This window comes from Nelumbo lutea, chromosome 6, assembly GCF_056320005.1.
Source record: "Nelumbo lutea isolate HS-2025 chromosome 6, American lotus-T2T, whole genome shotgun sequence".
Classification (NCBI taxonomy): domain Eukaryota; kingdom Viridiplantae; phylum Streptophyta; class Magnoliopsida; order Proteales; family Nelumbonaceae; genus Nelumbo; species Nelumbo lutea.
In genome coordinates this window covers 19,187,920-19,203,742 of record NC_142689.1, presented here as the reverse complement: position 1 = coordinate 19,203,742, position 15,823 = coordinate 19,187,920, and the positions used below count along the sequence as shown (strand labels likewise).

Here is a 15,823-nt window from a genome sequence, read left to right as displayed (position 1 = left end):
CATGTCCAAAGCTTTTGATAGAATTGGCTGCTTTTTTCTCAAAAAGACACTCAACAAAATGGGTTTTCCACCAAAATGGATTCAAATGATTTATCAATGTATCTCTACCCCAACATTCTCAATAAAACTAAATGGCTGATGTTATGGCCATTTCAAACTAAGACGGAGCCTCGGACAGGGAGACCCTCTTTCCCCATATCTATTTATCATGGGTATGGAGATACTAACACAATTGCTAACATGTGCTGAAAGAGAAGGTCTCATTGAAAGAGCCAAGATTTGTAGGAATGGCATGCCTGTTACTCATTTGTTATTTGCAGATGATTGCATTATTTTCTACAAAGTGGATGTGTCATAGGTTAAAGTTCTATGCCAAATCTTATCCATTTTTGAGCAACTTTCGGGACAAAAGGTAAACTATGAGAAATCCTCCATTATGTTTAGAAGGCACAAAGTACCTAGGTACCAGACTAAGAGTTCAAGACAAAAGAATATCAACATATCAACCACTAGTGGATCAGGTGCTATCAAAAATCACATCTTGGAACTCTAGATTCCTATCCCAAGTAGGGCGCACCACCTTGATCCAATCAATTCTACAAGCCATGCCAACTTATTCCATGCAGACAACAATTCTCCCCAATTGAACACTTTCCAAACTAAACAAATTGATGAGGGATTTCTGGTGGCACGCGAGTGACAACAAGTCCAAACACACAATACAATAGAGAATAGTAAATCAACTGAAACAAAATGGTGGTTTGGGTTTCAGAAAAAGCCAAGACATGAATAAGGCAGTTTTTGGGAAACATGGAGAATGATATCTTCTCCAAACACTTTATGGAGCCGAATCATCAAACAAAGGTACTTTTCAACTCAAAGCCCATTTCAGGCCAAAACCACCAGCACTTCATCTTTATGGTGGCGTTCCACACAAGTAGGAACATTGTAGCTTTTATGGATCCATGGGTTCCAACAATCACGAGGGGTATCCCGCATCCCATAGATACAAACATTGAGCCTCATGGTAACCATCATGTTTCATCTTTTCTAAACCCAGATCAAAGCTGGAATCATAAGATATTGGCCCAATTTTTTTATGAACAAACATGCTCCCATATCCTCCAAATCACACTAGACCCATAGTCGAGCCAAGATAATATTTTGTGGAAATGCAACAACTCTGGAACATACACAGTGAAATCGGCATACAAGGTTTTTGAAAACCAGAAACCATTGCCTTCCCAAACAAATTTTCCATGGAATGATCTATGGAAACTGATCATTCCCTATAGGCATTCATTTTTCATTTGGAAAGTGGTGTGGAATGGTCTTCTAACCTGGAATAAATGCACAAAATGACTTCACCCCTCTGAAATAGGCTGCCCTTTCTGTAAAAGTCAAAAGGAAACAACCTCACATCTCATGCCCTTTTACAAGAGCAGTTTGGTGTGAAGCATAGGTAGGGTTGAACCTGAATGACATCAAAGAGGAAGAGGAAGTTTATATCTCCATCACAAGGTGGTGGGAAAAACTGAAAAAGAACTCATCGTCACAGGAGGCTATACAGTTGATAGGGAAGGGTTTTATCTTATTATATGTCATATGGAGAGCCAAAAATGATCTTATTTACAATCACAATAAAACAAACCCAAGGAATATCATATATCGAGCATGGAAATACCAATGTTTTCAAGACAAATGTTTTGAAAATATTAACACCACCTTTTCTACAGATGTGAGAAGGAACACCCTCACCACACTATATACTGCTGGATCATATGGCTCACTCTCAAGTCTTGCAGGATGAGCTTTCATTATCCAATGCATAGATAGAGGTACAATCTTTGCTGAAGGAGAACCATGCTGGGCCATTGATAGCTATGATGCAGAATTCTAGGCACTAATCCAAGGGCTCAAGATAGTAAGCCAACTTCATATATCCAGGATCATGATATACAATGACTCATCCCAACTAATAGATTTTTTGCAAGATATAAGTCAACCAAGGAGATGGATAGACCGATTACATCGGGCACAACTATCAACACTTTTATCTACTTTTGATCAACTACAGTTTGTACATATAAATAGAAACTATAACAATGCCACTCATACACTAGCTTATCTAGCACGTAAAGGCCAGATGAAAATATCTTATAACCCATGCTTATACTCATCTGTGCAATTTGGTTTACCTTAATGAAAAGGCTGACTGTTCTTCTTTTGCATAATAAAAAGACCCTAACTATACATTCGAAACATATATATACCTATATGAATTCAATATACATGTAGAGGAGATATTTCCAACTTATCACCGGATGCTACCGAGCATAATTCTTGCTTGAAAATCCGGGATCATTCAGAGAGGGCGCTAGTGTGCATTTTGAATACTAGCCATGCCATGAAAGCAAAATTTTTAAGGAGCAAATACATATTCGATATGCTTTGTTGAATGGCTGGTGCTTATGGTTGTGGAGTATTTCCACTTTGAAGTAAGATTGGGTTATTTCTTTGTTGCAGGCAAAATGGAGACAAAATTAAGAACAATCCAATTCACCAAGCTGAATTTGACAGAATTATTTCCTTGGAAAATGAAAATAATAAAATGTTTTCCAGATTTTGAGAGTTCTCAAATACATCACACCAACACCTTCTGCATTTGCTTCCCACTTAACAGAATAAATTAAAAAAGCAGCAGGCACAAATGATGAGGCAGCCAAGGGCATTGGCGAGGCTCCATGCATTATTTTGTAGTAAAAGCCCCCATTCCGTCCTAGCGCTAGCGCTGGTGGATTCACTCATCATTACAGTAATCAAAAGACAGCCTCATTCTCTCCGCACTCTCCATCTCCAGTACATCTTTCCCTCCAAAATCCTCTCTTTCCAAACCAAATCATCATTCACACTAGAAAATCTGTCTCCACATGCATACACCTTCATGCATATCTGCATGCAATAACCGAGGAATAAGAAAATCCCCCCCCCCCCCAACCCCTATTTCTCATTGATTTTTGGCTTTCAGAACAATAATAGAACTAACTACCATAAAAATAAAAATATAAAATGCAGAAAATATGAACAAGTTGTGAGTTGTGACCTGTTTTTTTCTGTAATTGGTTAATAGCCCAATACTTTTTTTTGGGGAATTTAATAAACCATTACTCATTGTTGGTGAGGGTTTCCTCTGGAGGTTGATTCGAACCAGGGTGTGAAGTGTGAACCTAATCCTTGGGGCCGATGGGGCGATCGATGTTGTCTGTGTGCTTCGGCATCAAAGTATAAGACACAAAATCGCCTTAGGAAAATGTTGTATCTAAGCTTAGGGTGTTGAATAATGTAATATATAATACTAAAGTTTCATAAAAGCTTGTTTTTGGGGCCCTTTGCTCATCATTCTTGGAATATTTCATGTTTCTCACACAGACCCACTTCCCACTTTTTGTCTGGAAACAGGTGTTGATTGCATGCAAAGCCCTCTCAAAAGCAAAGAGAGATTTGAGTTTGAGTTAATTTTAAAGTATTTCAATTATATTTTTCCTTCGCCAAATCGCCATTATATTCTAGAGCAGTACTGTCGGCAAACGAAGTCATTTACATTAGTATTTTCAACCGTCTGATCTGCTTAGAATGGGTTTTGGTGAAAGATACTAAGATGAGCTCCACTGACAGTATTTTGGTTTGGTCTGGTTGTTATTAACGGAGTTGAAATAATCAAATAAACTTGGGGCATTCTACGAAAATTCGATTAAGACCAAGGCATACGGTTAAATGCCGATGCAGTCTTACTGTATCATTGCCTCTATCCGTTCTTTCTTTTTACCCATTTATAGTAGGAACCATTTGAGCAACAAAACTCTATTTTTTCTTCATTTAGCACTTACTTAAGCCTTGTAAAACTCATTTCTCAAACCAAATCGTCTTGTGGATGTAGTAAGCTGAAAACAATAGTTTTTCCCCCAGTTTTAATTAGATCCTTGAGTTGCAGATTCGTACAGAAGCTCGTACTGTTGTGAAGTGACTCGATGGGCAGTTGTCCTCGCCTTCCAATCTAATCCAAGGCACTCAGATTAATGAGAGAGAGAGAGTAGTCTTGGCTATGTGGGAAGAAGGAAATCTTTGGTAAATAGTTGAAGGGTTTTTTGGGTGATGAGGAGACCATTGAATGTGTTACAGCATGTTATGGTCTTTAATTGCGACTGGGTTTTTAGAGGGGTTTAAGAGTGTTAAGTAAGAAAAAGGCACAGAGAAGAAGATGAGAAAGCAAAAAACATGGTCTTTCTCAACTACACAGATCCCTATGGAATGCAGGAGCGCTACACAGCATCGCTTGCTGGAACTCATTCTTTTTGTTTAAGTTTAAACTTTAAAGGGACTTGTTTTGTTCTCTTCAGCTAGCGAGCGAGCGTGAGAGAGAGAGAGAGAGAGAGAGAGAGGGGGGGGGGGAGCGCATAGATTCAAGAGTTGTTTGCATGGACCCGATGGATACATTTCTTCCATGAGTTCTGCAGCTAGAAAACAAAAGGCCCAGCTTTCATATGGAGGGAAGCAAGAGATTTCGGAATGATTAGTTTATTTGCCTGCCAATGATTGGGTTTCCTTGCTGCAAGAGGTCCTGTTAAGAATCTGAGAGAAAAAAAGAAGAGAAAGAGAGAGACAAGGAGATGAAGTCCATGAATAATAATAACAGCAACAACAATAACTGGTTGGGTTTCTCTCTCTCACCCCACATGAACATGGAGGTTGCTTCAGATCCTCATCATCATCAACAACAACATAATAATCAGACACAGGCTTCCTCTGCAGTTGTTTCTACTGCAGTTCCGACAAGCTTCTTTCTCTCTCCTCATTTAAACAACTCAGGCATCTGTTATGGGGTTGAAGGAGAAAATGGTGCACTCTACTCTCATTTGTCTGTAATGCCACTGAAGTCTGATGGGTCTCTATGCATCATGGAAGCTCTCAGCAGATCACAACCAGAAGGTCTGCTTCCGACTCTCCTATTTTTTAGTTTTGGGTTATACTCTTACCTTTGAAGCATTGTTTCTAAAACATATTTTCTTTTGTGTTTGAAGCGATGGTGCCAACTTCATCCCCAAAGCTAGAGGACTTCTTAGGTGGTGCAACCATGGCAGCCCATCAATATGGAAGTAATAACAGGGAAACCATGCCTCTCAGCTTAGATAGCATGTATTACCAGCAAAACGCAGAGTCTGAGAGCAACAGACAACATTCTTTTCACTTTCTTCAACAACCTTTTAGACAGCAACAACAGCAGATTGAAGTTCAACAAAACCCATATTTCTGTGGACTAACCGGCCACGAGATGTACCAGGCGGCAATGGAGGAGCCCAAGGAAACCCAGCTAGCAGAATGCAGTCACCAGCTCCCTCCTATGGCAGAGGATGGGATCCCGGGCCTAAAGAGCTGGGTTGCTAGGCACTATTCCGCGAACCATGCATTGCAGCAGAAGATGACTGATAGCATGGATGATGATGGAGGGTCTGGGTCTATTGGTGCGGTGGGCTATGGGGATTTACAGTCTTTGAGTTTGTCCATGAGCCCCGGTTCACAATCTAGCTGTGTTACAGCTCCACAGCAGATCTCACCAACTGGTACTGAGTGTGTGGGCATGGAAACAAAGAAGAGAGGATCTGCAAAGGTGGGTCAGAAGCAACCTGTTCATAGGAAGTCCATTGACACATTTGGGCAGAGAACGTCGCAGTATAGAGGTGTTACAAGGTGAGTTCAAGCTTGTTTCTTCTTTCCCCTTACTTTCTTCTTTGATTTGATTTTCTTATTCTGTTGATAGTGTTTATGTACTGGTTTGTTTTATTTCATCTGTGCTTTCTATTTCTTTCGAGTCATTTGTTGTTTCTTTGCTCTCTCTCTCTCCCTCTCTCTCTCTCTCTCTCCCTCTCTCTCTCTCTTTCCGGCTCTCCCCGGCCCCTTTGTTTTATCACCTAAGTACTGAACTTATTTATCTTTTCGTCCTTTTCCTTCTTTGTTTTCCTCTATTTTACCCCCTTGTTTTCTTTATGGATTTTCTGATCAGCATGTTACATAATATGATTTGTCTTCATCAGGCATAGATGGACCGGTAGGTATGAAGCCCATCTATGGGATAATAGTTGCAAGAAGGAAGGGCAGACCAGGAAAGGAAGGCAAGGTTAGTCAGAAAGAAAAAGGAAACGTCCCATTTTCAGCTTCTCTTGGAATTATTCGTTTCCATTGCCTTCGCAAATTTTTTTTTTAGTCTTGTTGTGTTCTTGGCCTGACTACGACTATGAATTCTGATTTGTCATGTTCTTGCTTCTTCGGGGATGACATTCCTATCAAATAATGCTCTTCAGTTTATCTGGGTAAGCTTGTCTGAGTCCTAATGAAGTTTCAATCGTCGAGAATCCTAATTGTCATCTTCCTTAGCCCTTCCTAATTCTGGAATCTGGATTGCAGGTGGTTATGACATGGAGGAGAAAGCGGCAAGGGCTTATGACCTGGCGGCGCTCAAGTATTGGGGACCTTCCACTCATATCAACTTCCCTGTATGATGATTCCATTCCCACTGTTTTTATGAATTTTTTAGTCTATTGATAATATGATATCGGTTACTGAAATGCAAGGTCCTTAATTTTTTTTCTTCTGCAGTTGGAAAATTACCGTGAAGAACTTGAGGAAATGAAAAACATGAGCAGGCAAGAATATGTTGCTCACTTGAGAAGGTAGTTCTTCCATCCCTCTCTTCATTTTATTCTGGTGCCTGCATTTCTCTTTTCATTTGTAAACGCCCATCCTTTCTTCTTGATGCTGCAGGAAAAGCAGTGGATTCTCTAGGGGAGCATCAATGTACCGTGGAGTAACAAGGTTTTGATGGTTTCCTAGTGCATCAATAATCCTTTTTCTTGAAAAGAGAGTCTTTCTTCTGAGAAACTTGTTTCTTCTTTCTGTATTTGCACTTGCAGGCATCATCAACACGGAAGATGGCAAGCTCGGATTGGGAGGGTAGCAGGAAACAAAGATCTTTATCTTGGAACCTTCAGTAAGTTTGTAGTCCAAACTCCTGAGACTGAATTCTTTGTTGGGGTTGCTCACATTGTTCTTGATGTCCAAACAAAGGTTCTTGGCGCGCTTTAAGAACTTAAAAATCCCATCTTACAGGCAACTCTGACCTCTGATAGGACTGTCTTTTCAGTCAGTGGTGTTTCTTTTATAAGGCTGATCATCAGTCATTTCTAGTACAAGGCTGATTTTCGGCAACACTGAGCTTTTTATAATGCTGCTTTTCAGATCAGATAAAATAGAGCTTGATTTTAGGGACAAGCCTAACTTGAGGAATTCATTCAGATTCCCAACTTCTCATAAAACTAAACTTTCAGGTACGCAAGAGGAAGCAGCCGAAGCCTATGATATCGCTGCAATCAAGTTTCGTGGGGTGAATGCTGTCACCAATTTCGATATATCAAGATACGACGTGGAAAGGATCGTAGCAAGTAATACTCTTCTTGCCGGAGAACTTGCGAGGCGTAACAAGGAGATTGAATCCAAAAATGAGGCTGTTGATCACCAAGCTTGCGTCCAGAATAGCAACGGCGAAGCAGGTCTATCAGAGGCGGAAAGTGGGAGTGGATCGGAGTGGAAGATGGTCCTCTATCAGGGCTCACCCCAGCAACCAACGACCTGCGTTGAGCCTATTGATCAAAAACCCATGAACATTGGAAATTACAGGAACCCATCATTCTCCTCAGCCACCCTGCATGATCTAATTGGGATCGAGACGGGGAACACACCCCAAGGAATGGATGACTCGGCCAAGCTGGGGACCCACTTGTCAAATGCGTCCTCCTTGGTGACTACCTTGAGCAGTTCGAGAGAAGGCAGTCCTGATAAGACTGGCCTCGCTGTGCTCTTTGCAAAGCCACCCTCAGCCTCTTCCAAGTTCATCAATGCAACTCCTGTGAACTCATGGATCCCATCAGCTCAGCTGAGGCCCGCCATCGGCATGTCTCATATGCCAGTATTTGCTGCTTGGACTGATACCTGAGGGCCTCCGTTTGTTTGGTTAACTCGTAAAAGTCGTTGCAGGGGGGGGGGTTAGAGAGAGAGAGAGAGAGAGAGAGAGAGAAAGAGAAAAAAAAAAAAGAAAGAAAGGAGAAAGTCAAAAAGAAAAGAAATTTATTGGTGTTGATTGGGTGGAGAAAGGAGAAATTGCTCTGTGAAAGGCTGAAGCGAGAAGGATGAAAGCGGGGAAGGTTGGACCAGTTTTGAATTCTGTAACCAAAGCTTAAAATGTTTCAAACTGGCTTTTTGGGTTATAACATCGAGCGAAAGATTGGTAAAATGGGTGGGAAGGAGAGATGATTGAAGCTAGCAAATAGCAATGATTAAAATTCCTACGGAATGATATTGGAGTGAGTGGTGTGACCAATCTAACATTTTCAGCTTTACGATCTTTTGGTCCTTCTAATATTTCTAAGTACAAAACCAGCTCAATGTTTTCCCATAATGCGAATTGGGTATTGGCTCTGACCAGACTGTCTCAGTGTCCTCAAATCATCACCATGCAATCCTCACTCTCTCGATATACCGACATCATTACCGTTTCTCTTTTTTTTTTAAATTCTATATCTAAGCTTTCGTCAAAGGTAGCAGACATTCCATTCCATTATTTAAAAAAGGTCGCTTTAAGATAGATTCCCACGGGCCACAGGACTTCTTTTGAAGGCTTTGTTGAACATTTTATGGACACAACAAATTCGACTTCGCTACGGTTCCACCCTGCTAGCCATTCCCACAAGCACGTAAGTTATGTTTGATTTGATTTGATAGAAAATAAGAGAAACAGAAAGTAGAGGGCTAAGCAAATTCTCGACAACTTTCACGAAATTCCTTAACAAATGATAACTTTTCTGTTTCTCAAATTTTCTATCAAACCAAACACAGTTGATGGTAAAACCCTTTTCCAATAGGAGTAAAGAAATTAAGGTCGAAGGAGGAAATTTAACTTTGACTAGACAAGGATGTAATTAGGTCCCATTCGTCTTTACTTACTTGGGCAAGTATGTAAAACCTGTTTAATCAAGCAAGTTTTTTGTGTTTTCATACGCTACCACCTATTCAAGTAAAGACAGAGATGGGACTTGAAAGGGAGAGTGCTTATTGACTTCAACAAGTGGGCGGGTACATTGTTTATCACCTATTCACCTCAGGGTTCAGGTCACTGGTACTCTCATCTATTTTAGCGCTAAATGAATAAGGGTATTATGGTCAATTTACTGCTTGATCGACTAACCCTACCTGCAAATGAACTGTCTAAGATACAGAAATTAAAGAGGAAGAGTAGCTGCTAGCTATAAGATGAAAATAAAAACGGGGTTGCAATTCTAGTGGAAAAGATCGAAAAGTGCAAATGATTTGGCTGTAGAACAGAGGTCCTACAATTAAAATAACAATGGTGACAGAATGGTTCACACTCATGATGAGGGAATGCCGTCCACTAGTCGATTCTCATAGATTCTCATTTATCAAGCCTGCTTATGATAATTAGGCTGTTTGGTTGCAGTGCAAATAAAATTATACTGATTCAAAATTATGACAGTGCAAATAATTCATCTGTCAATTTTGACCTATTTTTGTTTCAAATTTTAGTTTATCTGATTGATTATAGTACAAATGAAGTGAATTAAGACATAAAACAGAATAAAGTAAAACCCAAAATAAAATTAAATCATAATTAACGTTTTGTTTTTTGAAAGAAGATGACCAAAATTCTTTTAGTTGCATTCAAGCCCTTATCAAAGTATATGGTTGCGTGCTTCATTTTCTCTCAGTTCATTGATTTTAGGGGGTTTTCTTTTTTTTTGGATTTTGAAAGGGGGAAAGTTGGTCAATGGGATTTTGGTTCCCATTGACCAAGAAGCCCATGTTCTTTTTCCAGATTTACGTGGGGACTAGAGAAAAATTATTTTCTTGACCATCTCCTATGTGAAAGTTGTTCACACTTGAATAAGACAAAAATGCCTCTTTTAATAATAGATTTTATGACTAAAATTGTATATTTACATAAGAAATAAAAGAACATACTTTCCCAGGTAAGTGCGTTATTAAAAAGGGGCCTTAGAGTCATACAAGATGTTTTAATGTTATTTTTTGAGCCGGTGATATCAAAGCCACATGTATAGATTATTTAGAGGGGTAAGCTTTCTATGTCCCTACCCCCTCATAGTTTTTTACGGACTCATTAGTAAAATAAATGGTGGCTACCACTCCACTAGGAATAAATTTCAAAGTTTAGAAAGAAATTTTTTAGTTGTTGGAGTTGGAAGCAATGTTTTTAAACCCGTCATTGACCTAGCCAATTGAGCCATTTGAACTATCATTCAACCATGATTCCGGGTCTGGTTCTATTAGAATCCAGGAATTGGTCAAAAACCATTGATCTTGTCAAAACCCATTCAACCCTGGTGGTTGGATAGTTGGTGTATTTGACCCAATAACCACGTCATAAGTAGCACATTAAATGCTATACAAATTTCCGAAGACCATAACTTTGTGCTCTGATTTTCAATTGGAGTGATTTTTTTTTTTTTGCTTTTTATTTTGGATTATTTTTTGAGATCTATGCATCCAAAGGCACTTTGACCCACTAGTTTCACCAAAAAATCGTTTTTGAGCCTCAAATTGAACTTCTAGTATTTTTTACAATTAAAAAATGAATTAAAAATATAAATTAATCTAAAATAATGCATATGTTACATGTAGAATTCTTAATTAAATGTAGGTCAACCATAGATTCCTTGAAACCCCGAGACAAGCTCATCTCTTATCTATGGCGAATCCATTTGCCTACAATTACCACTCATTTGTTAAAGAATGCTAATTTCTTTCCAACATATACAAAAATTAGTAAATTTTAGGAAACAATTGTTTTTTATTAAGTTTTTACAAAAGCAAAAATAGAATAGATTCTTTATTCACTTGCTTTTTCCTCTTCATTAGTTGGTGGGAAGATTTTATTGGCTTGCTAGAAGTAAATTTCTATAAATAATAGTAAGGCTATCGATATTGTATGGAGTAGGGTGTTGAGTGTTGAGTGTTGAGAGGTAAAAAAATATGTCCAAAAAATAATTGTGGTAAAGTTGTGAATGCGTAGATGAATGAATGGTATAATTAAGTAGGTCAGGGTTAGAAATGATGTCATACTTAGAAGTCTGTCTCAATAATTCGAATAGATGATAAAATGAGAAAAATTAGATCGAGATAGTATGTGTTTACAACCCTGGGTGTTTATTTACAAAATGTTTGTACTTGATTTTTTTATAAAATCGAGAAAATCAGTAATGAACATGTTTATTGACACTCAGTCACCACTAAGCATCATTAGGCACCACATCATCAAAATAATGAATAAAATACTACCCTGTTGGGAAAATTGCTAAAATGAAGATTCTCCTCACAATAAGCATGCACATAAATCAATACTTGCTTTTGCAAGTCTCTATGCATGCAGATCCGCATTATGAGGGAAAGGCTGAAATAGCACATATATGACCACAATGTCAAACACCACCATAGTTTCATACTCTCTATAATGATAATTAAGATTGTGTTTAGAACAATGGGCATTTTCTCAATAAACGCTGCCACATAGGCGTTTTGCACGATAAACGTGATTAGAGGTTAACCGGATGTTTGGTGCGACCCTTTATCAAAAAAACACCAAAAACGGAAATGAGTGGATTTTCGTGCAATGAACTGTTGGGGGAAGTGAAAAATTCTCGCACATTTGACGTGGCAAGTATGTGGACGGTAATATGGCGATTGAGGGAGAGATATCGAGTGCTTCGCAGATCACTGAAATTGCGAAGAAAACCCCATGCCGCAAACCCTTACCACTGTGCGAGAGGGTGTGTTGCCGGTAAGTTTGCCGTCTTCCGCCACAAAATCCCTCTCCTCGACGCTGGCCGCATGTTTCACACTGACCACTGTGCTTTTTTTTTCTTTGGCAACCCTAATCCGGCGAGGTGTCTTTGTTGCATACACCGAAAAGGTGCTTTGTTCTTGTTTATTTCCCGATCTGTACGGTATATCATACATACCCCTTCCTCCGAAAGTCGATCATCCGGTGAACTTTCCTTTGCTTCAATACGATGTTAACCCTGTCGTTCCCTCATGTCGTGTGCCTTTATGTTTCAACAAATTATTGATCTACTAATGTTTGTTATTTCAATCCATGTTTTCTCCCAACACTCCTGTCCTTTGCATTTGGATGTTTGTTCTAATTCTAGTAATATGATAGAAAGATAAAACAATATTCAAGCAAAAAAAGTACTTCTGAACGATTAACTAATGATTCCATGTCCAAGGATTAACTTGAAGATTGGGGGTGGGGGTGTTATATTTATTATTAGGATATTCCATATATTCAAAATATGGCACACAAAAATCAACACCGAATCACCTATATGCAGGGGTGTTCACGGGATGGGTTGGTTCAGTTTGAGTCATTTTCTTCAATTGACTAGACCTATTCAGTTTATTTGTTGATTAAATCAAAACTGAGTCAAACATGAATGGTCAGTTTATCGATTTAGTCGTTTTTTATATATTTTTTAAACTAAAATATCTATTTATATTTAATTTTATTTTTTTAATTTTTATGCAAAATCAAAATATATATTTAAATCAATTAGTTTTTATGCAAAACTGATTTTTTTTCAATATGTATTTAAATTTATAAAAAACTGAATTAAATATTGTACCATTGTATTATATTTGTATTGGGTTTACGTTTTTAGTTTTTATCATAAATAACCATTTTTTTTTATCAAAGTTCAAACAAAACACATAAAATATATCAACATTTAACATATAGGGTAGGGACTAATTAATAATTACTTAAACATATAGGATCGGTTTGGTTTGGCTTGGTTTTCATGTATGAAAACCGAAATCGAATCGAATTGTTGGTTTATTTTCTCATATAATCCAAAACCAACCAGAAGTTTTGAAAAACCGACCAACTCAGATTGGGCCGGGCCAGTTTAGTCAGTTTGACATTTAATGTGAACACCCCTACCTATATGGCCCACTTCTTGAGAACACCCTTCCAAACAGCACAAGGTTGGAAATGTTTGTTTTTCATCGCTGAATTGGCAAGTGCCTTTAAACGCCATTTCTTGAAATGCCTTCAATTTAGCCCAACCAAATAACGAAAAGAGAAAACGTTGATCTGATAAACGCCCCCTCAGAAACTCCAACTAAACCTAATATATACTAAAAAAAGTGATTTTTTAAATGTTGAAGGGACCAAAGAGCTAGGGAAAGGCTAAGACTTGAGTGGAAATAATAACAGATGACGTAGTCACCCATATTTTAACAATGGATATGACACTAGACAAAATGGGATGGCAAATAGGATTCATGTAGCCAACACCATATACAACTATGATTTTTCAAAATTGGCATAAAAACAAATTTATTATTTCATCAAGTGATAGGTAAGCAATTCAACCATTCAGGTCAAATGTGTCAAAATTAGACACATATTTAATATTATATATTAATCATATTAAACAAAAAATAAGTATAATAAATAAATAATTATTTTTAATATACATAAATAATACTAAAAAATTTGCACACATTATTACCATTGGTTACATTTTATGATTTGGTTTGGTTTGGCACAGGTTCATAAAAATTGCAAGTCGCTGAAAGAAGATGGTCACTTGAAACCTAATCAACTATCTCAAAGGATCACTTGAACTGCTGTTGACTTGGATGGTCAAACCATTCGGCCTGGGAATCATCCAGGCAACCGGTTCTGATGTTACCATTTCTGGTCACGTACCAATTTCTTGTGATGTATCAATTTTTTTTTGACCAAGTGCCTCGCTATTTGACCTGCTCCCAAGAGAGGGTGGAGGAGCTCCCTGGTGGTGAGCTACTTGGGGATAAGCTCCCTGGCGGTGAACTACCTGGTGACGAGCTCCTTGGTGGTGAGCTACCTGGGTGGACTCGTCATTTGACCTACTCCTAGGCGGCCTGTAACCTAGGGGATGGTGGAGCTCCCTGGTGTAGCGCAACCCAATAGCCCTCTGCATCAGGTGATCTCCTCTCCTTTGTAGGCGGTGGGAGCTGAGGGACCTGCGAGAACTGAATCAGAGGACCCGGGGTATTTTCCCCGCAGGGACTCTTTGATGCCTAAGTTAGCATTCTTATCGTAGGGGGCTTGGAGAGAAATGAGAGAGCTAGAGAGGAGAGATTACCTCCATTTTTCATTCTCTCTCCCTTGTCTTTGGGGGTCAGAGTCCTTATATAGTGGTGTCCTGTCAAATCAGGCGTAACAGCCTCTGTCAAGTCAGGCGTAACCGCCTCTGTCTCTCTGCCGCAGCCATTACTACTAGAGCTGAGGTGGCAGGTGCAGGCGGCTACTACAAAGTATGGCTCTGCCAGTCAAGGGACAACTCTCAGGACTGGTAGGCACGGCGCCGCCTAGTGAGAGACGTGGGCGCAGGTCTCCGGATCTGTCAGGTACAGTTGTTAGGCAGGAGATCTTCCTGTGATATGCCGAGCTGCCCCTAAGTGGCGAGCTCTTCGTAAGATGCCAGGCTGCCAGCGGATGGCCAGCTGCCTATGTCGAGCTGCCCCTAACTATACTAAGCTCCCCGAGCTATGCCGAGATGCTTGTGGTGAGCTTTGCCGAGCTGCCTGTGGCGATCCATGCCGAGCTGTCTGTAAGTGGCAAGCTGTGGAAAGCTCTACCGAGCTGCCCGAACTTCCTGAGCTGCCCAGTTGTCAAGAGGCTGCACTTGGTTTGCATGAGGTGTCGGTGTAACAATTTCATTAGAGGGCCAAATCCGCCCTTATCATTTGCCCCCGACTCCCGAGCTGAGAGTAACTCAATGAAGGGAGTAGATTTCTTCTTTTGGCTCATAAGTCGACGAGCTAGTAAATGCTGATCCAATTCATTAGGCTTTAGGAGTTGCCTATATGTGGCAAGCTGCCTCTAAGGTGATGAGGTCTCTGCTAGTTCAGTAGTGTAGCCCATAGGCTCTGGGGGCAATTTATAGTTCACTTTTGCTGATTTTGCTCATGTTGAGGAAGCGACTGGGTATTTAGCAATAGTGTGGCCCGTAGGTTTTGGGAGCGACTCGTAGTCCACTCTTCTTGACTTTCCCCATGCCGAAGAAGTGACAGGGTCTTAAGTAGGAATGTCACCCGTAGGCTTTGGGAGTGACTCGTAGTCCACTCTTCTTTGACTTTGCCCGTGCCGAAGAGGCGACTGAGTCTTAAGTAGTAATGTGGCCCATAGGCTTTTGGGAGTGACTCGTAGTCCACTCTTTTTTGACTTTGCCCGTGTCGAAGAGGCGACCGGGCCTTAAGCAGTAATGTGGCCTATAGGCTTTACTTGTGAGGTGCCGAACTGAGCAGGTGTCGAGCTACTTGTGAGGTGTCAGGCTGACCAGGTGTCGAGCTACCTGTGAGGTGCCGAACTGACTAGGTGCTGAGCTGCCTGCAAGGTGTCGAGCTGACTAGGTGTCGAGCTACCAGTGAGGTGCCGAGATGACCAGGTGCCGAGCTACCTGCAAGTTGCCGAGCTGACCAGGTGTCGAACTACTAGTGAGGTGCCAAGCTGACCAGGTGTCGAGCTACCTGTAAGGTGCCGAGCCGATCAAGTGGGTGTCTTAGAGCTATGGTTGTGCTGCATCAGCTTCGTAATGCCGGTCACCCACTCCTACAAGAAGCTACTAGGAGCTCGACCTTCGGGGGCAACACTACTAACTTTAGGTCGCCAGCTAACACGGGAGCCTTGGAAGGC

General features: G+C 40.1%; 1 protein-coding gene and 1 long non-coding RNA gene across 2 annotated transcripts; one reads left to right on the top strand and one right to left on the bottom strand.

Moving 5' to 3' along the window:
- Positions 1–2,573: 2,573 nt before the first annotated feature.
- LOC148847740 (uncharacterized) lies at positions 2,574–3,289 on the bottom strand. Its single transcript, XR_016100443.1, has 2 exons — positions 3,104–3,289; positions 2,574–2,952 (listed from the first exon to the last, which is right to left on the bottom strand). It is a non-coding gene; the product is annotated as an uncharacterized LOC148847740 (long non-coding RNA).
- Positions 3,290–3,974: 685 nt separating this feature from the next.
- LOC148847739 (AP2-like ethylene-responsive transcription factor ANT) lies at positions 3,975–8,506 on the top strand. Its single transcript, XM_088948355.1, has 9 exons — positions 3,975–4,986; positions 5,079–5,745; positions 6,090–6,172; positions 6,357–6,365; positions 6,460–6,548; positions 6,652–6,725; positions 6,817–6,867; positions 6,966–7,042; positions 7,380–8,506. Exons 1-9 carry the CDS (start codon positions 4,668–4,670, stop codon positions 8,042–8,044), a joined length of 2,034 nt encoding a protein of 677 aa, XP_088804481.1. The 5' UTR covers positions 3,975–4,667; the 3' UTR covers positions 8,045–8,506.
- Positions 8,507–15,823: the final 7,317 nt, after the last annotated feature.